This window comes from Sylvia atricapilla, chromosome 9 (genome assembly GCF_009819655.1).
Source record: "Sylvia atricapilla isolate bSylAtr1 chromosome 9, bSylAtr1.pri, whole genome shotgun sequence".
Taxonomy (NCBI): Eukaryota; Metazoa; Chordata; class Aves; order Passeriformes; family Sylviidae; genus Sylvia; species Sylvia atricapilla.
In genome coordinates this window covers 18,873,097-18,899,947 of record NC_089148.1, presented here as the reverse complement: position 1 = coordinate 18,899,947, position 26,851 = coordinate 18,873,097, and the positions used below count along the sequence as shown (strand labels likewise).

The 26,851-nt window shown below is 43.0% G+C and overlaps 1 protein-coding gene across 1 annotated transcript; it reads left to right on the top strand.

The window, feature by feature from the left end:
- Positions 1–26,851, top strand: SYDE2 (synapse defective Rho GTPase homolog 2). The gene is made up of 7 exons (XM_066325151.1): positions 1–124; positions 3,520–4,233; positions 12,868–13,967; positions 16,681–16,807; positions 22,012–22,193; positions 23,061–23,292; positions 25,440–26,851. Exons 1-7 carry the CDS (start codon positions 16–18, stop codon positions 25,940–25,942), a joined length of 2,967 nt encoding a protein of 988 aa, XP_066181248.1. The 5' UTR covers positions 1–15; the 3' UTR covers positions 25,943–26,851.

Here is a 26,851-nt window from a genome sequence, read left to right as displayed (position 1 = left end):
GAGGCAGCGCCAGGCATGGCTGACCCGCTCCGCAGGACGCTCTCCAAGTTGCGGGGCAGAAGGTCCCAGCGAGGCGCGGCGGCGGGCGCCGGGCACCGCCACGGCGGGGTCTGCGCCCCGCAGGGTAAGTGTGCGCCTGGCTCGGCCGCGGGGCTCCGGCTGCCCGCCCGCGGCCGCTCCTCCACCTGCCGGGCAGCGCCGGGCGGGGGCTCCGCGGCGCCGGGATGCTCCGTGCCCGCTGCCCGGAGCGCCGCGCCGGGGCCGGCCGTGAGCTTGGGTCTCGAATCAGTCCTCAGCGGCGGCAGCGTGCCGGCGGTACCTGCGCTTCTTCTGGGAGCGGGAATGCCTCACGAAAGCGGGAGCTTCTGGGGCTTAGACCAGCGCTGTGTGCGCGTCTCTGCTCCTTGTCTCGTCTCCCCACATCTGCTTGTCACTCCTCGGGCTGCTGTTTGCCCACTGGGGTTGGTTGGTTGTTCGCTTTTTAAAGATGCACTGGAAATCTTACATATCGATTTTCAGTTTTATCGTTGTTCCATTTGAATGTGTGGTAGTTATATCTCTTATGCTTTTGTTAGGAAACTTAGTGAAAGAGAACGTGTTTAAATATCAGCCAGAAGAACTGAGAATTGTTTGATCCATATATGGAGAGGCTGGATAAAGCTATTCCTTGCTTCCATGCAATCGGGAAAGCAAGGCATGATAGTGTAGTGAAGTATTTTCTGTGCCCACAGAGTTGGCATAATGTCAGTTTTGACTTCAGCTGAGTTGAAACATTGAAGCTTGGATTTCTGAGCATACATGTTGTTTACTATCGTGACTTAACTTGAACTACTGATTTATTTAATTTTTTGTCAACAGAGTGAAAGGTGAAAGAAATACCTGATTTTTTTTCCTGGGACACCATATTGAAGCCTTTTGGAAAAGAACTCTTGTCATATTTGGTATTTTTGTGGAGACATGGTCTTAACTATATTGAATATAATATTAAATATATATGTGAAAAGGCTAATAGTAGGCAGCATTCTTTGAATGAAACAAAAAGTAGGTTCCTGACCTGTATGTCTCTCAGAGCTTTGTGTTTATTTAAAATTGACTCACTCCTGTAACAGCTAACAACATTGAAAACTTGCTCTGTGATATCGAACCACTGGTTGTGCAGATACTTGTACGTGAAGCAGATTGTTACTAAAATAAACACAGGCATAAGGGCTTTCAGGATCAGGGCCAAGTTCGAATAAAGGGGAAGCAGTGCTTGCAAATACTGCTAGCAGTTGCAGAACCTGCAGTTGGGAGATGTATTTGTAAGTGTATCATTTGGACTGGTTTCAGTGAGCATTCCCAATGGATGACCTCTGGCAGCATGTGGCTGATCAGAGATGGGGTTATCCTGAGTCCTGTGGAAGGTGGCGTGTCCCTGCGAGCAGCCCTGCTGGTGGAGGCTGTGTTTCTGCACTAAGCTTGTGCAGATGGCTCATTATGCAGATACCTGGGTGGATGTTGAAAACTAAGTTTTCTGCTGCTAGGACTAGGACTAGAAGGGTAGCCTGAGGATGACACCAGATGTGTCACTGGATGTTAGTTTAGGCACACTGTGCTGCTTAGAGGCCCGTTGTTTTGGGAATTGCAGGCTGTCCTAACCAGTGCGGAAGGACCCATGTTTCTCCAGCAAAGCAGGAAGTAGCAGATATTTTTGTTTGTGGAAATACAGCTCTCAGATGCTCCATCTATTTATGTCACCAGAGAGGGGGCTATCCTTGGAGTGAAGCAAGGACTTCGGGATGGTTGTCACTGGCAGAAGGATGCCTACCTGAGAAGCCCCTGATCCAAATAGTCTTCTTGGAAACATAGGCATAACCCTATGTCTATTGCAGATTAGTTTCCTATCTTTTTGGTTAGTTCTTACTAGAAATTGTAGTGTGACAGTGTGTAAGGATGAACCATTAGAACAGCATGCTTCCATTTCTGGGCTGTGGGTGGGGGAAGGAATATAATTGCTGCCAAATCACTGAAACTTTGACAGAGGTCTGTATTCACATTTTCCTCAGATTCTGCTAGCTGACTGACTTAGGCCCCAGTGTAGCAAAGCACTTCAGTGGAGGTGTGCAAAGGCTTCAAAAGGAGCATGGTTAATTTTGTTAATTCTTTAATTCTTCAAATCACAGACAGTGATAATACTGCAGTTTAGCTGAACAAGCAAGCTGTATGCTTTTGAAAAATCACCAAATGATGAATCTTTCATCAAATAAAATGGTGATGTTTCAGATCTTATCAAGGATCTCTTCCATCATTGAAGTACAAACCTAAAAAGAGGGTCAAAGGGAAAGGTGTTCAAATGAATCTTTTTCATGTCTCCCTTTCTACAGCAAACTTGGCTGGATTTACAGAGCTGCTCCTTGAATCCTCCAGAGAGGTGTCCATATTTTAACATCCATTTTTGGTGTGTAAATAATTCTTTGCTGAGAATAATGTTCAAGCAGTAACAAATAGCTGCTTCCATCTGGAATTTCCAGTTGCGGAGAGCTTCATGTGAAAAGAAGTTGTCTGTTTTATGTGAATCCAGTTATCCCCGTTCAGCCTCGATGGCTGAGTGAGCCCGGTTTGGGTTGTGCTCCTGTGCAGAGCAGCATGAGGGTTGTCTGACCTGTTCCTTGTTTTTAATTTGGATGCATTTGCAGCTTTTCTCCCAGTCCTAGTGCAGTGGTTGCAGCTCCCTGGCCGGCATATGCTGCAGCCAGGGTGGAATGGCACTGCTGTGGAGTGGAGCTTGGATGTGCTCTGACAGGGGGCTTGAGTATGAGCGGTGCTTTCCACAATTAAATGTTTGTCTGTTGCTTCAATGAAAATGTCAAGTTTTGGGAACAGTCAGTGGAATTTGTTTACTTGTTGCATGAAATTTTTGTTGTTCAAAAACTTTTCTACGTTTCTTCTTTCTCCTTCCTCGTTCTTGTGATGATGTGTTGTGTTTTATTCCTCCCAAATCCGGGGATGCTTCTGTCTTGATTGTAGGATGAAGCTGGTAAAGACAGTCCTTTCTGGAGGTTTTTGTGCAAGACATATCCTCACCTTTATTTATACAGAAATCTAGGAATTAATATTATGTGGGACTTTTGTAGCCATTTAAGCAGTATGTTGGGACTGTTTCTTCACAGGCATAACTAAACTGGAGAAGTACTGGGTAGTAACTTTTCAAACCAATTGCACCTGAACTTGGCAGAAAAAGGCAGCCATTTCTGTGGAAGTATGCGTGACCTTTCAGCAGAGCTATCCCACCGCCATTTATCTAAATTACGTGGTGTTAAAAATACAGCCAAAGAAGCCTGGCTCTTTGTTAGCTATGTGCACATTCTGCTTTGACAGGCTCAAATCTAATTTTGTGATCATATCACCTTATCTTTTGTTCTTTTGGATGAGGTCTAATGCAAGTGTTATATGACAGTAAATGTGTTCATCTGTCAAAAGCAAAATGATATTCTAAACATTTGTCTTCCCCTCTCTTTTTGCCTTCCTTTCTGGGAACAGATTTCATAGAAAATGTTTACATAGCTTCGAGAAGCAGGAAGGAGCCCAAGTGCCCCCAGGCCGGTGAGGTGCCCGAGCACAGGCCGCAGGTGAACAGCATAACCGTTTCCAAGAAACGCAGCTGGCTGCAGCAGAGCACCCACCGACGACCTCCTCCTCCTCCTCTGGAAGGAGAAAATGCCTGTAAGGAGGCGCACGGGGCCGTTATCCCGGCCCCCAAGTCTCCCGGGCCGCTGCCCGAGCCCGCGGTGCCGTGGGCTCCCTGCGCGGCGGCGGGCCGGGAGCCGGCGGCGCGGAGCTGTGCCCTGCCGAGCGCCGCCGCGCTCAGCCGCGCTGCCCCGGACTGCGGCGACGACGGCGACGCGGACGATGAAGGAGAAATATGGTACAACCCCATCCCTGAAGATGATGAGCCCGACTTGCCTGGGGTCCCCCCGTCTGCTGTGAATAGCATCGTTGCGGTGAGCTCCCCATCGGTGCGGTACAAAGCCCACGCTGGGGGTGACTCTGGGGCGGCCCCGAGTCCCCACGAGGGCCCCACGCGCTCTGTGGAGGGCACGGGGGGCGGCTGGACGGCGCAGCCCGGTGAGGGGAGCCCGGCGGACACCGCGCCGCCCGGGGAACACACGCAGCAGCACTGGCACAAGTTCGCCTGCAAGGCTCCTGGTGTGCCAACAGCAGAGGACAATCCTGCCTTCAAGTGCCCTTCCACAGGTAAGGGTGATCAGGAACATAAGTGTTTGGACCTCTGTTGTCTTTTAGAGGAGTAATAAACCTTTGTTACGTATCTCTCTTTCTCTACCTCTGATATTATCAAGCAAATTTTTTGGGTGGAAATGCGTGTCAAGTGCGTTGAAAGTGACTCAGGTTTTGAGACTGCTAAGTGCAGAGGCACAGTTGTTTCTCAGTCAGTTTGTTCATGGCATGTCCAGGTGTGGTTGGCCTGTGTTCTCTTTGGCCCCCACCTCACTGGAGACAAAGGTTTTACAGAACAAGCTTGCTCAAGCCTGGTAATGTGAGGACACACTGGGTTTCCTTTGTCAGCTGGTGTCTAGCCCTGGCCTTGGATTCCTGCCTCAAAGCTACTTAATGTCTGCAGAAGTTTCTTTAACTTGCTGTCTGGGACTTTTTAATAAAGACGTTTTGGTAGACCATATAAATGCTATTCATCACGTCTCTTTCTGTAATTATTGTCTTGTTGACTGTCTCAGGCTAATCTAATAGACTGGAGAAGAGTGGTTTTCACTTTCAGAAGCCAGCTTCTTTGTTCCTTGTTATCTTTGGCTGAGTGTTTGATAGTCTCGTTTCCATAATTCCATTAGTGTGTGAATTCAGCATCGCATTAAGGATTTTTCCCAGTCTGTTAAAAAACCCCAAACAAATATAAAACCATGCCAAACAAAAGTAAGGAGAAAAACCCCTCCCAACCCTTTGCAAAAAGGTATTACTTTTAATTACTTATGTGCCTCATATTATCTTGACCTTAACTGTAGTGTCCTGTTCAAAGTTAGAAACAGCGTAAAGTTCAGGAGACAGGGAATTCCAGGTTCCTTTCTTTGGAGAAAGATTATACTTTACACTGACATTTAAGAGCCTGTATTTCTGCCTGGTGCATCAGGGGAGACCTGAAACGTTGGTGTGGGAGCCCAGGTGTGCATTGCCTTCTGGAATGGCTTCTTTTTGGGTTGTCTCCATTCAGCCTCACCATCCTGGCAGCCTCTGGCCCCATGTCCCTGTGTGCTGGGAGCTGCTGTGTCTGGATTCCTGGTGTAGAAATTACTTCTGGGAACAGGGTTTGTTTTCAAAGGCACCAGAGCAACTGCTGTAAACAGCAGAAGAAAAAACTCTTGGTCTTCTGGGGGCTCACATTTTGTTCTTTTCGTGGAAATGCTGCAGATATAAGCATATTTGTAGTTGCAAAGTGTGTTAAAGTTTTTGGGCATTTATTACAAATAGCTCACTTTATAGCTGTTCTAAATACTTAGACCAGTTTTATTTGCTTGCAAGACAGATGAGATAATGTGTTCTTTGGTAGATTTTTGTCGTTTTTGGGACTCTAGACGCTTTGTAGAGACCAGTAAGCGTGGTTGTTTAGGAAGGCTATGTGTGTCCTGCAACCTGCTTGACCTCCATTTAGTTGGTTAATCTCTCTATGTGTGGGTAACTGTTTCTTTTTTTAAAGAAGTTAGTCGCTTTCTGTAAGAAGAAAAATGTCAAACTTGTTTTCATACTGTAGATGCATTTATTTCTGAAAGCAAAGTTGTCCATTTCAAGAGTTGCCTGAAACTGGGAGAAAAGTTACAAATTTCACCTGATTGTTTTGCATTTAGTTAATTAAAGTACTTCAAATGCAGCTCTCCTTCAATGTGTGTTGGGTGGTGATCACACTGAATAGATTAATTGATGATGAAGTGGATCCCTGCTGCTCAGTAATTGGCTTTATTATGGAGAAGTGGCTTAGTTCTTTTTAATCCATTTAAAGTATCTACAGTTATTTTTCAGTCAAATTTAAAATGACAGCTCATCTATATAAAATTACTACATGAAGGGCACCATGGCCAATTTGACTTTATTTGTGTTAGGACCTTGTTTGAATTATACAGCTGTTAGGAAATGGATGTCTCTGTTCCTAGAGAGCAGGGTACATTAAGCCGTAACTCCTGTCAAATAAGAAATTAAAGCTTTGGGGAAAAGTCTGCTTACCTTTGTTATCAATATGAGTTATATATGTCAATATTAGTTACCACTGGAGCCTCAATGTTAGATTTTGGGAAGCATAGACAGTAAAAAGTGGGGTAGTACAAAAACCAACTATATGTATATGTGTTTGTTCATTTTGTCATTTGCTGTTTCTTCTTTGGACAATGGAAACAATTTTACCCTTAAAACCTCAGACATTTTTGCCCTACTTGGATTTCCAAGTTTGTAGAGAGAAAATAATAATGCCTTTTTTTTCTTTTTGCTTATTATTTTGAGTCATTATTAGACAGGAGATTTTTTAAGGAAAAGAATAAGTGATAGAATTCTGTTATTGTCCAAACAGAGCACCAAATAGGCATTTCCTGTAACTGTTACCAGTACAATGGATCACAGTGGTAGAGGTGCTAATTTGTCCCATAGTCTTCATTTACACTGCTAGCTCCTGGTATTAATCTGGTTACTTTCTACAGTAAGTGCCATTTATGTTAATAGGATTTGTCAGGTAATTCCTTAGTGAATAATTCTAGCCTTGTTGTCTTTAAAAAAACCCAACCGATTAGAAATAAGGCATCTTTATAGCAGAGCTTGGGAAAGTAATTCATCTATTTTCTTTATAACTCGTACCCAAAAGGTAGGAGTAAGAAAGTACCATGGTTGCAAGTTATTAATGTAGAAACAGCCCAGCTTGGGCTCCTAGGTCTGCGGGAGAAGAATTTAAGTGGAAAGAACTCTGAAGGCTGTTTTTAATTTTGTGTCCCCTTGCACAGGCAAAATGATTATGATTGAAAAATAGAAATTTTTTTTTGTTACAAATGCAATATAAGAAATTTTTTTCACTGTAAAATGTTAAAGTAAATTTTCTTTATAACTCTTTAGGACTGAACTCCTAACTATATGTTTTTATAAATATACATATCACCTTCAAATTGTTGAAGAAAAGCACCCCTTTGTAGTGTTGGCTCCTGAGACAGATTTACACCATGGAGCTCTGAACAGTGCCTTCTGGAGAATTTGCAATATTTTTGCTTTGGGGGAGGATTACTGTTGGTATTAGTGTCTACCTAATGAATGGAATCATCTCATGTGTCTGTATCTGTGAGACATCCTGGTACAACCTATGCATTGAAGGTTGCCAAGACCTGGATTGTGTTTTTGCTACTAAAAATGTACTTGAGTTAGCTGTCTGGGTGGAAAATCCTGGTAAGAATCACTGTAAACAATTACTTTCCAATGTTATGGCAAGTGAAGATGGATCCCATATTCCCACTTAACCCGGATATGTGCCAACTGGAACTTGGCTTAATTCCTATTAAAACTACAGGTCTCTTTCTCCACTTAGACTGTGACCATTATCCTGGTTTCCAAATACATCTTTTGGGGCCAATGCATGCAAATATTTTGCATGCTTACATGTTGCAGGCAAGCTTCCAGCAATATATATAGGGTATACTGGGCAGCAAATGCTATCTACTCCTTTCCTTCCACGTGTTACAAATGTTTTTGAAATTCAGTGTTTTTTCCCCAGATGGAAGATGCTCTGTGGTTTACCTGTTTTTCAAGTGCAAGGAGCTTTGGTTTCACAAGACAGAAGTGCGTTGATGTGAAATACTTGCGTGATGCTTGAGATGCCAGCATGGTTAGGGATTTGGCAGGAAGATCTCTCTGCTCCCTTTTCTCCTGCAGAGGTGAAAGCGGTTTTTTGTTGGGTTTTTGGGGAGTTTGTGCACATGCTTTTGGAGGTCAAGGGCTTATTCATGCATTGTTTTGGATTCGTGGGGTGGCAATGCCATAAAGACCTGCTGGTGAAAGAAACAACAGGCTGTAGCACTGTGGCATGGAAGCAGTTCAGTCAAAATAATTACTGCCTTTTTCAGTTTCTGATTTGTCCTGAGTGACTGTTTATTATCCTCTGATGGGGAAAATAGGGCCAAAGCTGCTTTTCATGCTGTGAAAGACACAGTGAGGAGAGGAGACGTTCGTGAGAGCAGCCTGAACAGACAATGCTTGGCCCTGCCGCAGCACTCCGCGAGTGCCTTGGTGCAGCTCCAGCGTCTGAGCAGAGCTGCTTGTGGTTCATGTGCAGGGTCATTAATGTTTAAAATATCTGCAACAAACTCATGCTGGTTTGGAGATACTGAACTCTTTAAATCTGGTCAGTAAAGTGCTGCTACACGTGCTTGCTCCTCTCTGCAGTGAGGTACTCCACGGTGGATGTTCTGAGGATCACACCAGGGTGAGGAGCAGGCAGTGGTCACCCCCTTCACCTGAGCTTTGGGGGGTGTGCTGTAACCATCTCCCATTTCAATTAATGCACTGTTTTAAGCAATGTGTTTTCTCTCTTTGCTCCTGTAAAAGTGATCCTTTGGTTTATGTGTCCGTCACAGTTTTATTAGTATCATTGTATATAGTAATGAAAGAAAATGAACGTTACAAAATTCTGAGGGTTTTTTTTTAACCATTTTAATAATTTCTCCATTCTTTGACTCTGAAGCCTTGTGAGAGATAGGGCCTGCATTTGTCAAAGTAGAAATTTATATAGAGGCAAAAAAGACTTTTCTTTACATGTTAAAAGCAGAGATTCTTCCATTCATTTAGGTAAATAATTAAGATGTTACATAGAATTAATTGCTTTCTAACACAGTTTTCTAAAGTGCTTCTTAGTTTTTTAATTTTCTTTTGACCAGTTGCTGATGCAGATAAGAAGTGATGCTTACTTTATGTCTTAATTGAAGTTGCTTCAGTTTGATATATCATGCGTTGTTCTCTCAGTGCCGTTTACAATTCTGCTCTGAAGTTTTATATTAGAACAGATCTAGAACTGTGCCTGCACCTGAGAAACTTAACAGCCTTTGACATCAATAGAGTTGATGTACAGTTTGTGTCAGTTGAGGATCCAGATCAGTACTTTTTGTGGATTCTACCACAGAAAAACAGTAGCCCTCTTTGACCCATTGTTTGCTACAAGAACGATTTTGAGATATTTGGGCTCTTATATTTTGATTTGCTGCTTTTTCACTTTTAATACATTAACTCAGCACTTCCATTAGTTGTGAGAGTGGCTGTTTCATACTTCAGTAGCTTAGTATAGTAAGCAACTGATAGCTTTCTGACCAACTTATTCACCTCGACTTGCGGCCCAAAAATAAATTGCAGATTTTCTGAGTAACTTTAAAATAACTCAGAAACCGTATCTTAGGCAATGAGGAATGTGACATATATAACAGGGTAGTACAATGTGCCTGTAAAACCATGTGTGTTGCTGGCGGTGTGTGACAGTGACATATGTGCCCAAACACATATAAACAGCATTAAACAGGGTCAGACAAGCATGTTTACTGCACATGTCTGGCAGGGGCTGTGTTGTTAGTGCCTGAGTCTGAGCCCTATCTCCCCTTGGCAGGGCTGTGTAGGGGCAGGTCGAAGAGGACATGAGTGACTGTCCTGTGGACACCTGCATGGACGGGCTGGGAGAGGGGCCTGGTTTGTGAAGCAGTGTGGGCTCTTCATGTTTCTGTGGTCATGGAAAGGCTTTATGCTTTCACAGAGCCACAGTGCTGAGCAAAATAAAAAGTAGCTTTACACTCAACCTGAACCCACAGCTGATGTTCAACACAGTTACTGAGGGTGTCAGTTCATTTTGGCTTGGGTTGCGTTGTCCTCTAATAGTTTTGTTTTGGGGGTTTTTTTCTGTATTTTTTTTCTGCTGCTAAAGTGTCAGAAGGCACAAGCTAAATGTATTAAAGACATATAATAGAACAACCCAGGCTGGAGAGGGCATCAGATAATCATCTGTCTCACCCTTTAGTGGAACAAGGAGCCTGAATGAGACTACTCACCCTCCCCCTGCACTGTGCAGTTGCAGCTTGGAAACCTGCAGTGGTGAAGACTCTACCATGTCCCAGGTTGTTCCAGGGATTGAGTGTTCTCACTGTAAAAGATAAATGTTATGTACACATACAGCTGGTCAGCTGTGTATATAAAACTGACCATCACTGTGCTGTCCTGGTGCAGCAGGTGCCTCTTGTGTTTGGTTTTCTCCTACCACCCTTCTGTAAGGATTTTTTCATGTTCGCTGTTTGCAGCACAGTCTTATAACTCAGTTGAGAAAAGAGGTGCAACTCAGTTTTGCTGTCACCCTTTGTGAGAAAGCTGTGTCAGATGGGGAGGCTGGGAAGTGAAGTGTTACTGGACTGTGCTACAACTCCTCCTGCAGCTTGTTCAGAGTTGTCATGTACACTCTTTTAAAATTGCATGCATACCTCAGCACATTGCTGGCTTTAGTGGAACAACATGTGGCTCAGTGCTGATGGGAATACCATCCTGCATAATGCTCGACTGTTAAGTTTCCTCCAGCCACATATTTCACTTTAACTGTTTGGTGCTGAACGCAGCAGAAGCTGGACACATAAAAGTCATAGTGTTAGATTGACTTTGGTTTTAATGAGCTGGGGGGGAAGTTTAATTTGCTGGCCTGCTTTTCCAAGCCTGTGCCAGAGACTTTTGACAGAAAGGAAAGATTAATGTTAGAGGCTGCAGTGTGGCACTGATTGCTATAGAGCGCTCCACGCCAGCCCACCAGTGGGACCGTGCGGTGATTTGCAGTACAAGGGAAGGCTTTGTCTGCCTTTATCAAACACCACATTTCTAACTAGCTGCTTGCCAGAAAAGCACAGCAGGCGTGCTAGAAATAGCCCTTGCCTTGCAAGGGAACTACTTCCATGAGATGCAGGATTAAATGAATTTTCTTCTCTTCCTCTGGAGAACAGATTCTATGCATTATTCTTCGTAACTGAAACTTCCTTTTATAAAGATACTCTTTTAAGCAACTGTCTCCAAAAGTTACTTAGTCCAAACTTCTATTGAAACTAGAACTAGCCGTTGTAGGGTTTTTCTTGGAAGTGAGGGGAGTGGGGACGACACCAAAACCACAACAAATGACTTTGGTCAAAGACCAGATTGCCTGATTTAGCTGTTTAAGCTTGGTGAAGTATAAAAAGTAAGTTACAGTCCAATGGTAAAAATTAATTTGAATGCACAAAGCATTCGTAAGAATCACTCACTGTGGACTTGAAGTGGTTAGTTTAGAATTAAAGCAGTAAGTCTTTGGCAAATCTGATGGAGAAACCTCTATAAAGTATGGTTTATAGATCATATAAGTATGGTTTACTGATCATCTTGTGAAAACAGCATTTCTTTCTTTCTTTTTATGTGCTGTAAACAGTCTCCCTTTCCATGGCCTGCAAAGGGGAATGGTGGATGGATAAAGGCCCTTGAGTCTCTGTGAGCTGCCTGAAGCTAATTGCATCACACGGGGTTGGTGTGCTTATAGCACCCCAGCCTGCACAGGCAAGGCTACCCAGTCCTCTTGGGAGCTGCTAGCATTTGAAAAATGATAAGTGATTTGGTGTTGTTAGCAAGAGCCACTCTTTATTTCTTAAGGGGAAGAAAAGTGACTCTAAGTGAAAATAATAATGTAATTTTATTCATATCTACCATTCTGGCCTCAGCTTCCCTCTTGCATGTTTCCTCAACTCAGGTAAATTGATACATTTTCTTGCAGTTATTACTGCTTCATGCTGGCAGAAGTGAGAAGCGCTTGGTATTTGAGCAAAACTTGGTATTTGCATTTCCTTGAGTATTAGAGCATGAGGTGAACCACAGGTTCCTGTCTGTGTGCAGTACTGGCTTATGTCTAATTGTGTTCCTTAATTAGCTGTTCTTTACTGCTGAATTGAGGGAGTGTTGTTGTTTTCTGGGGTTTTTCTCCTCTTTTTAGCATCAGTACTTGCTGGTTTTTGTTGGGGTTTTTTTGTTTTGTTTTGGTTTTGTTTTGGTTTGGGTTTTTTTTTGTTTTGTTTTCTTTTCTTTTTGGTACCTTGAAAGGGGGGTGATTTCCTTTGAGGATGTCACTTGGGAGCTGTCTAACTTTAAACTCTCTTGTGGGATGGTAGTGCCAGGAAAAATGGAAGGCTGCTGGCAGGCAATGAAATGAGGCAGTGCAGGATGCAGCTTTTGGAAGGAATAAATCTTACATCCTGCTGCAGAAAGGAGAGGCTGAGAGAAATGAAAGAAAAGATGTGAGACTGCCTGCATCTACACAGGAGAGATTTAGGGTTCTTTGAGGTCATAGAGGGACACAAAGAGCCATATTCTTTACTAGAGACAAGTGTCTTTCCTCTAGGCATAAGAGGAGTGGCAACACTGATGTATTGGCTGTGTAGCTAACTGCTCTGTAGACAAGGGTGCCTTTGCCATATTTCCAGGATTTTTTCATGAAGTCTGGTTTCCTTGCACTTGTGCCCCAGGAATGTGGCTGTGTGTGCCTGTATGGAGGATGCAGCACAAGTGGGTTGAGCTGAATGCAGCGATTGCTCATTTGTTTATATGTAGTTCCTGGCCCTTTCAGCGCCATAGAGCAGAACAAATCTGGCTTTTGACAATAAATTGCCAAATTTGGCTGAACGAGTCAGCAGAGCACAGTTTTCTGAACGCTTGTGAGCATCTGACTGAATGAGTGATGGTTGTCTGAATGAATTGTACTTACCAGGTTATGACAAATTAACGTGTTTTTCCCAAGTTCAAGATTTTTTTTTTCATCACTGAGAATTTCAGTTTGAAAATGATTATTTCTTCTCTTTTCTTCTAAAGGGTTTGGAGTTGCTCTTGCACGCAAGCCTGATATACCCTCCACAGAGGTTTCTCCTCCAAGTCCTAGTCCCCTGAAAAAAAGCGGATCAATCAACTGGCCTTTCCCTGATAGAATTAAATCTCCTAGGACAGTGAGGAAGCTTTCCATGAAAATGAAAAAGCTGCCAGAACTGAGTAGGAAGCTGAGTGTGAAGGGGACTTCAAGCCATAGTAGTTCAGATAATCCTCCTTCCCTGCTGAAAGGTAGCTGCCGGGATACAAGCCATACAGTGTCTTTGCCTTCTTCTGGAAACTCAGCTGTAGCTGCCAGCAGGAATGTGATAAGCCGTTACCACCTTGACAGCAGTGTGTCCTCACAACACACCTACAAAAAAAAGAGCTCAAGGAGCTCCAAGTCCTTCAACAAAGGTGGTTACCTCAGTGATGGCGATTCTCCCGAACTTATTACAAAATCAGGTAAACACAGACATGAAACCAAGTGTGGAAAAGGAAAGGAGAGCCTCCCAAGTAATGGTGGTAAACCCGAAATAGATATTGATGCCTTCAGACACTACAACTTTTCTGATCAACCCAAGTGCTCTCAGTACATCTCTGGACTCATGAGCATTCACTTTTATGGTGCTGAAGACTTAAAGCCACCACGAATAGACTCAAAAGATGTCTTTTGTGCAATACAGGTTGACTCAGTAAACAAAGCAAGGACTGCCCTGCTCACATGTAGGACAGCATTTCTTGACATGGACCACACATTCAACATAGAAATCGAAAACGCTCAGCACTTAAAGCTGGTGGTGTTCAGCTGGGAACCCACCCCACGGAAAAACCGAGTGTGTTGTCATGGAACTGTGGCTCTTCCCACTCTCTTTAGGGTCACCAAAACACATCAGCTGGCTGTCAAACTGGAGCCCAGGGGGCTCATTTATGTCAAGCTGTCGCTCATGGAGCAGTGGGAGAACTCTCTCGATGGCCCTGATGCAGACCGTGAGCCTGTGATGTTTGGGGTAGATGCTCGAAAAGTTGTAGAGAAGGAAAATGCAGGCTTGATGGTGCCACTTTTGTTGCAGAAATGCATTCTGGAGATTGAAAAGAGAGGCTGTCAGGTACTGTGCATATTTTAATCTCTTTTGTCAGTATTTCTGTGTTGAGATAGCTGTTGTAGCAGTGGAAATGGGGGAATTAAAAACATCTTTACAAGTAAATTTTTTTTTCCTTTGCTTGTTTGTGTTTGGTGAACACTAGCCATTGTAATGTGGGGAGTATAACGGCTGTGTGCAATCAGTGTTTCCATCTTGGCCTTTGTAGGGAAGTACACTTGCTCACAGGAGCTGCTCCCAGCAGAGCTTGAGGTGTGGGGACAGTGAAACAAGCCTGCAGCCCCTAGTGTGTAGAAGGGGATTGTGAAACAAACCTGCAGCCCCCAGTGTGTAGAGTCACCTTCAGAAAGCAGAGTTCAGTTGAGAACTTGAAACTGCTTGGCCCCTGAGACATGGATTGGTCTGTAGGGACACACATCTAAATTCAAAAATGATACGGTTCACTGTTTGCTCCAGCCCAAAGCTGAGACACTGTGTGCAGTGACACAGTGAGCCCATCTTTTTGTGCAGTCTGAAGCCAGCGTGCCTAAGACCCATCTCTGTCCTTACTTTGTACACAGCATTAGCTTGAGGGTGACTCCCTGAGGGGCTGAATTAGTTCTTTCCTCACACCACTGCTCCTTGTCTTTCTTCAGGTTGTTCTCAAAATTTGGACTGCTGCAAAGCAGAAGTGCCCAGTGTCTCTTTTTTCATCCCATTGTTGGTTGATGTAATCTAATGAACAAAAATATGTATGAGAAATGATTTATGGAAACAAATCACTGGTTATGGATGCTAGACAAGAGGTCTGTTAAGAAGGACTATGCACAGTCCTATGCTCAGATATTCGCCTTGGCAATTCATTTGAAACTGGTGGGAGGACTCTTGCCTGCTTTTCCATAGCGTAGGTGAGCCCTCCTTGTCTTTTGCACCTGTTCTCACTCAGGTGAAACTGAGAAGTAGTGACACCTACCACTGTTACTATTTTAAATTGCTGACAGGTTGGATATGCTTCCAGGTGTGATGAGATTAGCTCTGCTGTTTATAACCCAGGTCATGAACTATAGAGGGAAATGGAACTTCTGTGTGGCTCTTTTGCCAAAAGTCATTGCTGATATAAACTCTATGATTTTTCTTGTGGATACTTCTCCTAACATCCAAAGCACTGTAAGAGAAGTTTTATTCTTTCCAGTATATGTATCCTATGGCTTCAGCATTTTATTATGGGCTTATTAGCACTTAGTCATGCAAATGATATTGAGTAATCAAGGCAACAGTGGTAATGAAGCAATTGGGTTTTGAGTTATCTGAATGTACGTGATGCTTTTGAGCATGAAATATATTTTTATATTTGCACAGAGGGGAACCAAACCTACAAAATACACTGTTAACTTCTTATAGCCATGTGCTTGTCTGAGGTTTTTTACTTTCCTATAGACTGCAAATACTGTCATGGTGCATAATCTCCACCTGAATTTCAGATGTGGCATGAGGAAACTTTAAAAGTTTAAAAGAAATTGTCTTAGGCGTATTAGATCATACTCAGTCTTGAGAAAGGAGGATTACAAATTCCATTGGGTAACTTTCCATTTATATAAACAGGAATGTAATATATGACCAGGAAAATACTTTTCCTTGCTTACCTGCATTCTCGTGGTCTCAAGATAGTATAGGTGGGGTTCTTTGGTTTGGTTTTGGGTAGTTTTTTGTCTTGAGTCCATGGTGGTTTTGAATTAGTCTTTTACTGCTCAGTACAGCTGCTTATAATGCTAATTAAAATAAAATTAATATTTTTAAGATTTAGTTTTGTAAGATCATAGGAGTGCTTTTTGTAAATGGTGTTGATGAAAATGAAAAATAGTGATAAAATGGAAAATTTCAATACATGAAAGCACATGATTTAACTGCTAATTCAATCCACGAGTGGTGTGGGTTTCACTCCTGTCACCTTAAGCCTGTTAAATAATACCTGTTTTGCATAAAATTTCCAATATAATTTGAAACTCATGGAAGTCAGCATCTTGTTAACTTTAGAACAACATATTATAGGTGTAATAATGGAGTAGACATAATTTTCTTGTAATTGGTTAAGGGTATAAAAATAAATTTTAGTTTTTTAGCCATATAATCTAATGTTGTCAGAAAATATATAATCTAATGCTGTTTTCACTTATTTTGGGTTTGTGTTGGTTTATTAATTGATTTGCAACTTGCCTCATTTTTAGTATGGAGTCAGTTGTATGACTTTTTCTTCTGCTAATGATTAATAACTGTATTTGTACTGCAGTTTTCTTTACATAAAACTCTAAACGTTTCCCACTTCTTTCTGCTGAAGTTTGAATTCTATTTTGTATAATTGAACAATTATACAGGAAAAATAATGATGATCTGAGTAAGTAGGGTGAGAAAGAAAATATATATTCAATCTGTATTTCTTTCCCAATTCTGCGTAAAAGCAAAACATTAAGCAATTCCAGTTCGGAACTTGCGTTATGTCAATGAAACACTGCTCAGCCCGTTGAGTGTTGAGAAAACAGGAGCATCATTCCCAGCACAGCCCCACAGTTCCCTGGTGTGTCCTGGGAGGTGTGCCATGCTGTGTGTGCCGGTGGTTTGCCCCGTTTGGCTGTCCCACGTTGCATTCCCAAAGGGCTGCTGGCTCTGTGGGGCACAGCCCACGGGGTCAGTGGTGTTCCCTGGGCAGCCGGGGGCTGACGTGGGGCCCGTGTTTGTGTTGCAGGTGGTGGGGCTGTACCGGCTCTGTGGCTCTGCAGCGGTGAAGAAAGAGCTCCGAGAGGCCTTCGAGAGGGACAGCAAGACTGTTACTCTCTGTGAGAGCCAGTACCCCGATATTAATGTCATAACAGGTAACACTTCCACTTGCTTTTCATCCAACAGAGCTCTGCCATGTTCCTCATGTACCTTTGGAAGAGTGAAATTGTGCTTTGAACTCTTTTTCTGTTGTCATTTTAACCAGCTTTTAGCTGCTGGTGAAAGCTGGCTGGGAATGAGTGCAGTTACTGTGGGCATGTGTAAATATGCATGAGCAGCAGTGATTTTTAGGGAAGGGGAGACATTGAAGGACCTGCTTTCAGTAACTGCTCCACCAGATACAGAGGGAAGTCTGAAAGGAGCTGGGTCTTGAAGTGGGTTAAACCTCTGCCATTGGTTTGTATTGGAGCAGATCTGGAAAAGCTTGGTTGTGATCAGGCAGTCTGCTGTGCTGGTGACTCCACACCATGTGAACCTGTTTTGGATCAGCTGTTGTTCTCCCTTTGATGTTGGAGATGGCAGGAATTATGGAAACAGATTTCCTGTTGTATTGTGCAGGCTAGTTAGAGCTGCAGGAAGGTGCCTTCATTTGATCACTGCTTTTCTAAAAACCTTTGCTAAGCTTTCTCCTGCTCCCTGAAGTTGCCCTTTAGTGGTGTCACACAGCAAGCTCCAGGCACAGATAAGAAGGTCCTGGGAAACCTGTCTATGTGAGCTCCTTACATGGCTCTTTTTGCAGGAGTTACACTGCAGAACTAAAGTAAGTTGTTGAGGTTTTTCTGGTTTACTAAAAACTGGAACGGTTTTGTAACTATTGATATTTGTTATGTAAGCTAAAGTTGATCTAATTTCAGGCATCACTGGGTAAGCCAGTTGCTCTGAGAAATTAGTCAGAAGCATTCACTGCCCTTGTATATCAAGGGATGGAAAACGTAACAGTAGTCAAGGTATAAATTTTCTGTGCCAAAGCCCTTTCTGTAATATCCAACATCCAGCTGTACAGAAGAGTTATGCCCTGTTTGGTGGTTTATTTCATTCCAATGTACTGGGAATTAATTTTATTCATTACATTTGTAATTATACAACATGTTATCAGAAGATACTACTCAATGACATTTACATAAACTCTTGGTTCAGAGCGTGCAGCCAGTCAGTTTGCCTTACTTGCCTTGGCGGATTTTGCTGTGGGGTTCAGTGTTGTTCACAAGTACCAGCATTCTCAGCATCAGAAACTTGTATTTATAGAATCATAGAATTGTTTAGGTTGAAAAGACCTTTAAGATCATCAAGTCCAGCCAGTGTTTCACTCTGATGTTAAACAGCTTTTGTAAACAAGGTGTACAATAAGGGTAAAAAGTATAAATGGTCTTTTAAACTGGTTTGTTTTCTTCTCTTTATAAATAGATTATTGAGAAAAAGTGGTGCTAACTTAGAAGATCAGATTGTTCCAAGAAAGTACTGAAGTCCTATTTTCTCAATTTTTTTGTCATCAGCTCATATGGTGGGGTAAAACCGCTCTGTTGCTTTCTGCCAGCAGCAAAAGCTGTCTGATATTGACTTGTAAGCGGATAAATGGCAAACTGCAACTTGGTTCATGTAAACTTTGGGGTACTGAAAATTGTGTTGTTACTTTTAAAAATTTTAGGTACTAAAAATGGCATTGCACTTCCATGCTACAAGTAATCATTAAAATAAATTAGTATTTGTAGAAATGGTTCCAGGAGTATCATAGGGTAAAGGGTATAGGAGTTTAATATTTACCTGTATACAACAGAACCTGTAACACTACCTAAGCATTTCGATTTTCCTGAGTGTATTGTACACTCAGAACCAACCAGAACTGGCTGAAGCCAAAGTCTGAACTGGAGGGAGAGCTCAGTGGTAATGCAAAGCTCTGGAAGAGCAGCAGCACAGTCTGACTGATCTTTCCCTCATGAGTTTGCGCTGGGATTGTGAAATTGAAATATTGAGGTACATTTTTCCATATACATTCCTGCAAGCCTCACTGCTGGTGATGATCTTTTGGTGACCATGCAGGTGTGGCTTGGTGGTGGTACTGCTGGAGGACACTATCTTGCATCTAGAGTTTGCATTGCAAGAGTGAAAAGACTACAGCTTTGTTTTCTGCCTTACAGAAAGTATACTGGGCATCCTTTAGTTTGCCTTCTATTGGAAGAGTTTACTTACATGCTGCTTTCCTTACAAGGAAAAAGGGTTTTAAGGAATTACATTAGAAAAGCAGATTCTTCTCCCTGGTAGCCCTGCAGCTGTGCTTGAGCTGCCTGTGTCAGTGTTGTGCTGCCACGACTGACTGCAGGGCTCTGTGGACTGTTGGCATCCATGGCTTCCACTGACCAAAATGCAGCCATCTAATTATTGGAAACTGATTGATAGAGTAAGCTACAGTTTTTGTGGACAACTGAGTTAGCCACTGTGCTTAGTGCTAAGAGTAAAAGAGCCCAAAAAACTTACTGCATGTGCTTAGGGAGTTGGGTTGAGAGGGAATGTTTCCCCTGATTATTTAAGGCTGAGGCTGATGCACATGATTTATACTTCTATCAGCCAAAACATGTGTTCCACAGAATGTGAATCCTCAGCATAAATCTTGGCTGATTTGAAGAGAAGTGCTGCCTTATGTCCTTTTTGAAATTTGAGTAGCGCTTCTTTCCAAAAAGATGAATAATATTTTTTTTGACAGCTCTCCAAAGACTAAAGAATGAACATTTAATGATTAAATCTTGACTTAGAAATACTCTTGGGATTGGCACAGGCTTACACACAATGAAGTGGGCTCATGGATCAAAACTGAGGCATGCAGGCAGTTCATGGAACTGACCTGTATCCATGTTGTTGCATTTTGTCTGTTGGCATCCACGTGAGTTCATATCTCTGCATAAAGCTTGCAATACTCTTTAACAGTTCAGTGGGTCAGAAAAATGAGGAATTAATGAAGTGGATGGCAATTTCTGCTCTCTGTCTAAATTTGTTGTGTATGGTTGTGTCAAGAGGAATGTGCTAGTGGGCTGGCAGCAGCAGGAAACTAGATTCATGGAAAGAAAAAAAAACCCAACAGCCTCTTAGAGGGCTAATTTAGCTAAGTGAATAGCAAAAGGATTTAGAAAGGTCAAGGGGCATTCATGGCTCCCAAACCATCCTGTCATCCAGAGCTAAACAGGAGAAAGTCCTTTGGCAGGTGGGAACCTGCCAATTCTATGATTGTGGACACTATTGCAGGAATTCCTGCTAAATAATTATTAATAGACAGTTGTGAGTGTTTAGTATAAGCTAATTTGATTAGAACATATAATTTCCTACTGTAAGCTGATTTTGATTTCTGCCTCTGCCTCCAAAAAAAGCACAACTGAAACAGAGAACTTGATAGAAGTCAGCATCTCTTGCTAATGTTTTGCATATGAAAAAAGGAAAATATCCCAGATCGTGTTGTATAGCACCAGCATCTGCCACATTTGTTTCATAAATATTTTCACCAGCTAATCCACATAGGGAACATGAGCCTCTGAATTCAGGGAAGAAAAAATATTTGCTGGGAAGAGAGGAATATGAGTAAGTTACTAAACAAAAAGTAGCCACTTAAGTGGAGAAGTACCAAAAATGCATATTCTTTTTAAAACAAACAAAAACCACCAACCCACCAGGGGAAATATGTTTTCAGGAAGAAATGGTTGTTGGTGTATTTTGTGTTCCTGAGGGCATGTTTCCATTTTAAGCATGGAGTGAGCTCCTGGGGGCTGTGTGGTGTCTGCAGAGATGGTTTTGCCTGGCTCCCTGTGCCTGTGCTGCAGCTCAGGACCAGGGCACTGCTGCTTCAGGTGGTGCTGCTCCTGCAGCTCAGCTTCAGTAGCAGCACTCTGCAAGTGCAGGATTCTTTTTTAAATGAAAATATTTATACAGGTTGAAGACAACTCTTACATGCATTCTGCATGTGAAGGGCAAAACCTTAACTTCTGTTCGCTGTACCTTTTTTTAGAAATTACCTTGTAACAAAGCCCATGCTGTGCAGTTATTTTACAGCTTGGTTACACAGACTTGAGTTAATGAAAACTGTTGCTTTGTTAAATAGCATAGTGTGATGGTAATTGCTGTTATGTGAGATTTTACAAGGTTGTGAGGAGTGCTTGCTAAAACAATCCTCTGCCTTTCCAACTTAACCTGTTTGGAGGACAGGCTGCTTTTTTAACTGCAGTACCTGCTCTTAAATAGTTTCTTTTAATCCAGCATTTCTTCCTAACAAAGTATTTAAATGCAGCTGTGATCTAGCTAAAATTAGTAGATATTTGTAGCACAGAAAGCAAATTTTTAAGGAAAATGAAAACTGTTTGGAAGCAGGCTTGTTGCCTTGAATTTTTTGTTGATCATATTGGATATTGCTCCTGGATAGCATCTTACTATGTCTTTTCTAGAGGCTGCTGTTACAAGCCTTCATACTTGGATTTTTTCAGTATTATTCTTCCAGTCACTGAAACCCCTCTCAAAATGAAGTATCAGCCAGGTTCCAAAGCCAGCTTACAAGAATGCCAACACTCCATTGTTCTTTGGAAAGAATGGGTGTTAATAAGGCGCTTGCCTGGTAGTTGCAATCCCTGGAAACAGCCTCTCCCCAGCACATCCCTAGCTTCCGAAATGGTGCAGTATTCCTCTGCAACAGGGAGGGCTGGGTGCCCGGGCATGTTAGGCAGTGTCTCGGGTGGGTGTGAGTCACATCTGTCACAGCAGCAGTGTGTGGGGTGCTGGGGCCGCAGGGTACCCGGGGGCAGCGGGGAGTTGGTGGCTCTCTCTCGTGAGGACGTGTTTGGTTTGTGCTTGGCTGGGTGGGAAGACACCACGTGCCTTGCTGTGTGTGCCACGGGCGCTGGGATGTTTGCTCATCATTTTATAGCTGAAAATAAACAGAACAGCAGAAGTAACTGCTAGGCTTATATAAAAGAGGAGGGCTCATCAAGCTGGACTTTGGTGTTTGTAGGAGCTCCTTGCCTTGGATGGGAGGTGGACTGTTCTGAGCCCTTTCCTCATCCCTCTTCATCCTGAATGAGGGAAACTTGGAGAGGTGTTCATCTGGTTGCCAGTGTCCCCACTCCTGCACATCCAACAGCCCCTCCAGCCCCCCTTTGCTGTGCCCTTTTGGTGTTGTCCTCCCATCCCTCACTCCTGGGTGCAAGGTTTGTCACTGACACAGAGGATTTTCTTACGGAGTGAGTGAGGTTGATGTGCTTTAATGCTCCCAGAAATTGCTGGAAAGTGAATCTGCAGCTTGGTAAAGGCAGCTGTTTTGTCTCACTAGGTGTCCTAAAGGATTATCTGCGAGAGCTGCCCTCTCCCCTGATAACCAAGCAGCTCTACGAAGCAGTGTTGGATGCCATGGTGAAAAATCCCTTGAAAATGACAGCAAATGGGTGTGAGAATGACCCAGGTGACTCTGAGCACACAGCAGCCCTTCTGGATTGCCTGCCAGATGTTGAGAAGGTGAGTAGTGTTACCACATTCAAGTAAATCACAAGCTTCAGAAACTAAAGTGACATTTTCACACTGGATATAAAATGTCTCAGAACTGTTTATCAGATCAAGTGATTTGCTTGGATTTGTGATGCTCCACATATTTGAAAATAATTCTGTGCTGCAATGAATTGGAGGGTCTGCGTTTCTGGATTTGCTCTAGTTTTTATTTTATATTGTTTCTTTAAAACTGAATGAAAGGCTGTGTTCTCTACTTTTACATGATTAGATAAATGATTATTCCTGTGTGTTGTCCTGTTCCACTTCTGTGGAGCTCTCTGATCTGTATGCTGTAATTACCTGGGCAAATTCATTCCTCTTTCTTAAGTATGTGCAATAAAGCCTTTGCTTCCTGTGCTGTGCAGTGTAAGAGAGCTGTGCACTGTTACCTGCCGAATTCCTGCATAGCAAGCCACAGCCCCTTTTGAGAGGAGAGAGGGAGCAAGGGGCCTGCATGGTACCTGGAATTACCTGGAAGCTTGTTCAGATGCTGACATCATATCGAGGCTTGCTTTATTTTCTAGTGTACCTGGATCATCTGTACTGCTTCTGCAGCCTCTCCTCCCTTCCTGATGTACCCTTTTCATTGTGAGAAAACTCACCTGTGTGAAACTGAGTTCAGATGCGAAACAAACCGGGTTTTACCAGAAAGTCTGTCTTAATTGGTCCGCTCTGTAATAGTCAGATACAGCTTTTGTGATTCAGCACTTGGATGTTCTGTTGATGGGTGTTGGTAGTAAAACCAGAGCTATCAGTCTTGATCTTTTCCCTCTAGAGCTGTGACCAGCACCACTGCTATTTAGTGTTTGGTTTCCTGAGCAGTATTTCTTTCTTTAGGCCACCCTGAAGATGCTGTTGGATCACCTGAAACTGGTGGCTTCTTACCATGAAGTGAATAAGATGACGTGCCAGAATTTAGCTGTGTGTTTTGGCCCTGTGTTACTGAGCCAGAGGCAGGAGACCACCAACCATAACAACAGAGTCTTCACAGACTCAGAAGAGCTTGCTAGTGCCCTGGACTTCAAAAAGCACATAGAGGTTCTTCACTACTTACTTCAGTTGTGGCCAGGTACTGTCCTGAATCCAGTCAAGGAAAAAAAGTCAAACCATTGCTGTGTGTTTGCACCGTGTGACACTGTACATTAATTCACAGGATGATTGAGCAGAATCAGAATTCCTAAAATGTGAGGTACTATAGTACCACCTATTAATCTAAAGAGATTATGACAGTTTGTATTTGGGTACTCCACTAAACGGGAAGTTTATTGGTTTAATTGCTTTCTTACCAGTAGGAGAGTTTGAGTATAGTGTAAGAAATAGTGAAGACTTTATGTGAGTAAAGACACTAGAAAACACAAACCCAGTGACATTAAAGTTTTCACATCTGAATTAGGGAGGTTGGAGATTTTTTTTTCCTGCTCTCCAGCTTTGTCCTGATGGGGTTAATTTATTTCCATCCTTGTAATTTGGCATAGTTGAAGGCATCCTTAGATAAGAGCTCTGCAACTTCTACTTGTGTTTGTAGAGCTTTGCATAAGGAAAAATATTGCTGCTCCATGATGGATTTGAGGTGACTGAAGATGCTGCTGCTCACCTGTCAGCTGCAGGTGGGCAGCTCCAAAGCTGCTGATCACCAAAAATGATGAGAAGCTTTCACTCAGATGAGTGAGTCTATGCAGGAGAGATGGGGCATGTAGGTGGAGGAAGGGAGAGACCAAGAGCTGTTTGGGCAGCAAATGCTGTGCAGAAACTAATCTTGAAACCCTGGGGACGGGTTATGGCATGGCTGCTGTGAACTACAAAACCAAGTGGATGTAGCTCTGCTACACACATGGGAGTGTGTATTGCTCTAAGAGGGTAGGAATAGGGTAAGTAGTACAGTTTTCCTTCACTTAGAAGAAAAGGCTGAGTCCTATCCCTTGGATTGCAAGAACTGTGCAGGATGTTGTGTTAAGAGGTAAAACACAAATGCAGAGACTTGAGTAGGTGAACACCACTCAGTGTAAACAGCACACTTGGACTGAATGGAAGGATCACAGTCTGGTCCTTTATATTTAATCATCCGTGGTTTGAGACAGCTTGATTACCAGCGTGTTGTGCAATACTTCGATTTCCGTATATTTCCAACTGAAAACAAATAGTCCTTGTTTGGTTAGACCATGTAACACTGGCAAGTTATTGTTAACCCATGGCCCTTCGTCGTAATGGAGCATAGTCTAAACAGAAGGAGTTTTGTTATAGTAAGGGGGGCAGGGGGAAACAGTGAGAGTTATTGCATGTTGCTGTGCAAGACATAAAATAAAATCCCCTGGAGAGACCTTGTAATGTGGATCCAGAAGGAGAAGGACTGGACACACTTCAGGACTGAATCTTTGTGCTTGTGTGTGGGGAGTCTAACAAGGGGAGGGTCAGATGGTGAACTGCATGGGTTTGTGTACACTGCCTTTTCAGTGGTGAATGGGAATAGGAACTCTGCTGCTCATTACAAGAACCAGTGGTCTGAACAAAACCAGAAGTTTTGCGGCTCACTTAGTAGGCACAGGTCAGTGAAAAGAGACGTGCTGTTTGCCTTAGGCAGCGTGTAACAGCAGAGGAGCCTGTTGGTAACTTGTGCTGTGCAATTGTGAGCTCATGTAACAGTGCCAGCAAAGCTGTGTGAGTGTATGTCTGCCATGGACTTGTGACTGCACAGAAAAATTACTGCAAGTGAGCTTCTTTAGTAGCACAAAACATTAGGGCAGAAGAGAAGCACGAGGGCTCTGTTCGGTGTGTTGTCAGCTCCTCTGACAACAGGTGTTTCTCAGTGGTGGTATTTTTGTTGTGTTTTAACTTCTTTTGCTGGGCCTGCTTTCTGTTACTCCTTACCCAGGACGAAGTGTATGAGCTGAGCTGTGTGCTTTTCTTTGACCCAGAGCTGGATGGTGATTGACTCGTACGATGAATTTAAATGGTGTTCTCGGAGTTTCTATTTTTAGAAAGGCTTCTCTGCTGCAATTTGAATCTGGCATGAATCTTCAAATTTGATATTTTACAGTAGTTTTTCCTAATTATTTTATATCAAACAGTGGCAAAACCCGTGCAATGTGTTGGCTGTAAGACTGCATGTGTTCGTGCGTGCTCTTAGTGGGACATGGAGGGAGGACAGTGGGCGTCTGCCATGGACTTCTTTGTTGCAGCATGGATTCAGTTCTGACTGGTTTAACTTCTCTCTTTTAGTTCACCACTCGCCTGCCAAAGAAGCAGCACATCTGAATGCAATTCCTGAGCACTCATCCTCCCTAAATTACCTGAGACCCAAGAGGCAGAGACCTCAGATGCTGAACCTGAGCGGTACCGAGATGTCGGGGGTGCTCAGACCGAGGCCAGCAGGTCTAGACAGCCCCTCGAGCAATCGCTATGCTGGGGACTGGAGCAGCTGTGGGGAGAACTACTTCCTAAACCCCAGGGACTGCCTGGGTGAGGCAGACTATGATGATGTCCCTTCAGAGGACACAGAGAGCGGGGATGACAGCAGCAAAGCCGAGGAGCTGGATGCCCCCACAAGCCGCCCGCAGCCTGGCCCCGCAGAGCAGCCCTTTGGGAGCTACCTGACAGTGCAGGCTATAGACTCTGCGGTGGATCACAGAGCACACCTCAAGGACCTGCAGGAAAGTATCGATACTCTCATAGGAAACCTGGAAAGGGAACTCAATAAAAACAAACTAAACATGAGTTATTAAATCCTGTCCTGCATGACATGAGTTATTAAATCCTTGTGCCTCCATGCCCCTTGTTGGGCTTCCCTAGCTGTGTGAGGAGTGATGGTGCCCCTGAACACCTTGTGGTAAGGCCACGGCCCACCTTAATGTGTTAGCACATTTTAAGGCATTCCGTAATGTTTCTGCCTTTCTGTTTGAAGGCATTGTCCTGATTTGTGTTGGAGACAAGCTTAGACTGTGATGTGATTCCATGTAGTGGTATTTTTCCCTAAAAACACTATGCACTTAGGTGGCCTGGGCTGTACCTGATAGAAGATAAAGCAACATCTCTGCTGTCAGTGGCAGCAGAATTCCTCATTCCTGAACTCCTGGCTCCGGTACAGATGATCCTCTCAAAAGAGGATGAACGCTGCTTGGCCTAAGTTTTGCAGCAGGGACTTTAGATAGATTTGTTTTACTATATATGCAATGGCTGCTATGAAAAATGCTTTATATAATATTTATATATAAAGTTTTAATTGTACAAATATTAACGTATTACTGTATTAACACTTTTCAGTAATTATTTAAACAAGCAAAAATAAATATTTTTCTAACCTTGTTTGTATATATCTATGTATAAATGTGCATGTGTCTGTAGCCATCTTTGAAAAGGAAAGATCTCAGAATTTTGAAATGTTCCCATTTCTAGGAAGACGTGTTCAGTGGTGCCAGGACAAAGTTACGCTTTGGGTAACACAGCATTTGATTTATGCACAGAAACATGGCCAGAGAGAAGGTGGGGTGAATGATTAATGTAAATGACCTTGTGTATTGCAGGAACAGCGGTTTGCAGGTGTTGACTATTAACTCTCACACACACACACTACCCTTTCTGTTTGTTTGTTTTTTTTCCTTACTTCATTGTTTGTTTCCTGCTCAGTGCGGGTT

What these genes read in the sequence shown, in the direction of transcription:
- SYDE2 (XM_066325151.1), top strand. Translation starts at nt 16, where the DNA reads ATGGCTGACCCGCTCCGCAGGACGCTCTCCAAGTTGCGGGGCAGAAGG. An exon ending in CGATATTAATGTCATAACAG is followed by an intron (nt 16,808 to 22,011) that starts GTAACACTTCCA and finishes TTGTCTCACTAG; the next exon opens with GTGTCCTAAAGGATTATCTG. An exon ending in CTTACTTCAGTTGTGGCCAG is followed by an intron (nt 23,293 to 25,439) that starts GTACTGTCCTGA and finishes TCTCTCTTTTAG; the next exon opens with TTCACCACTCGCCTGCCAAA.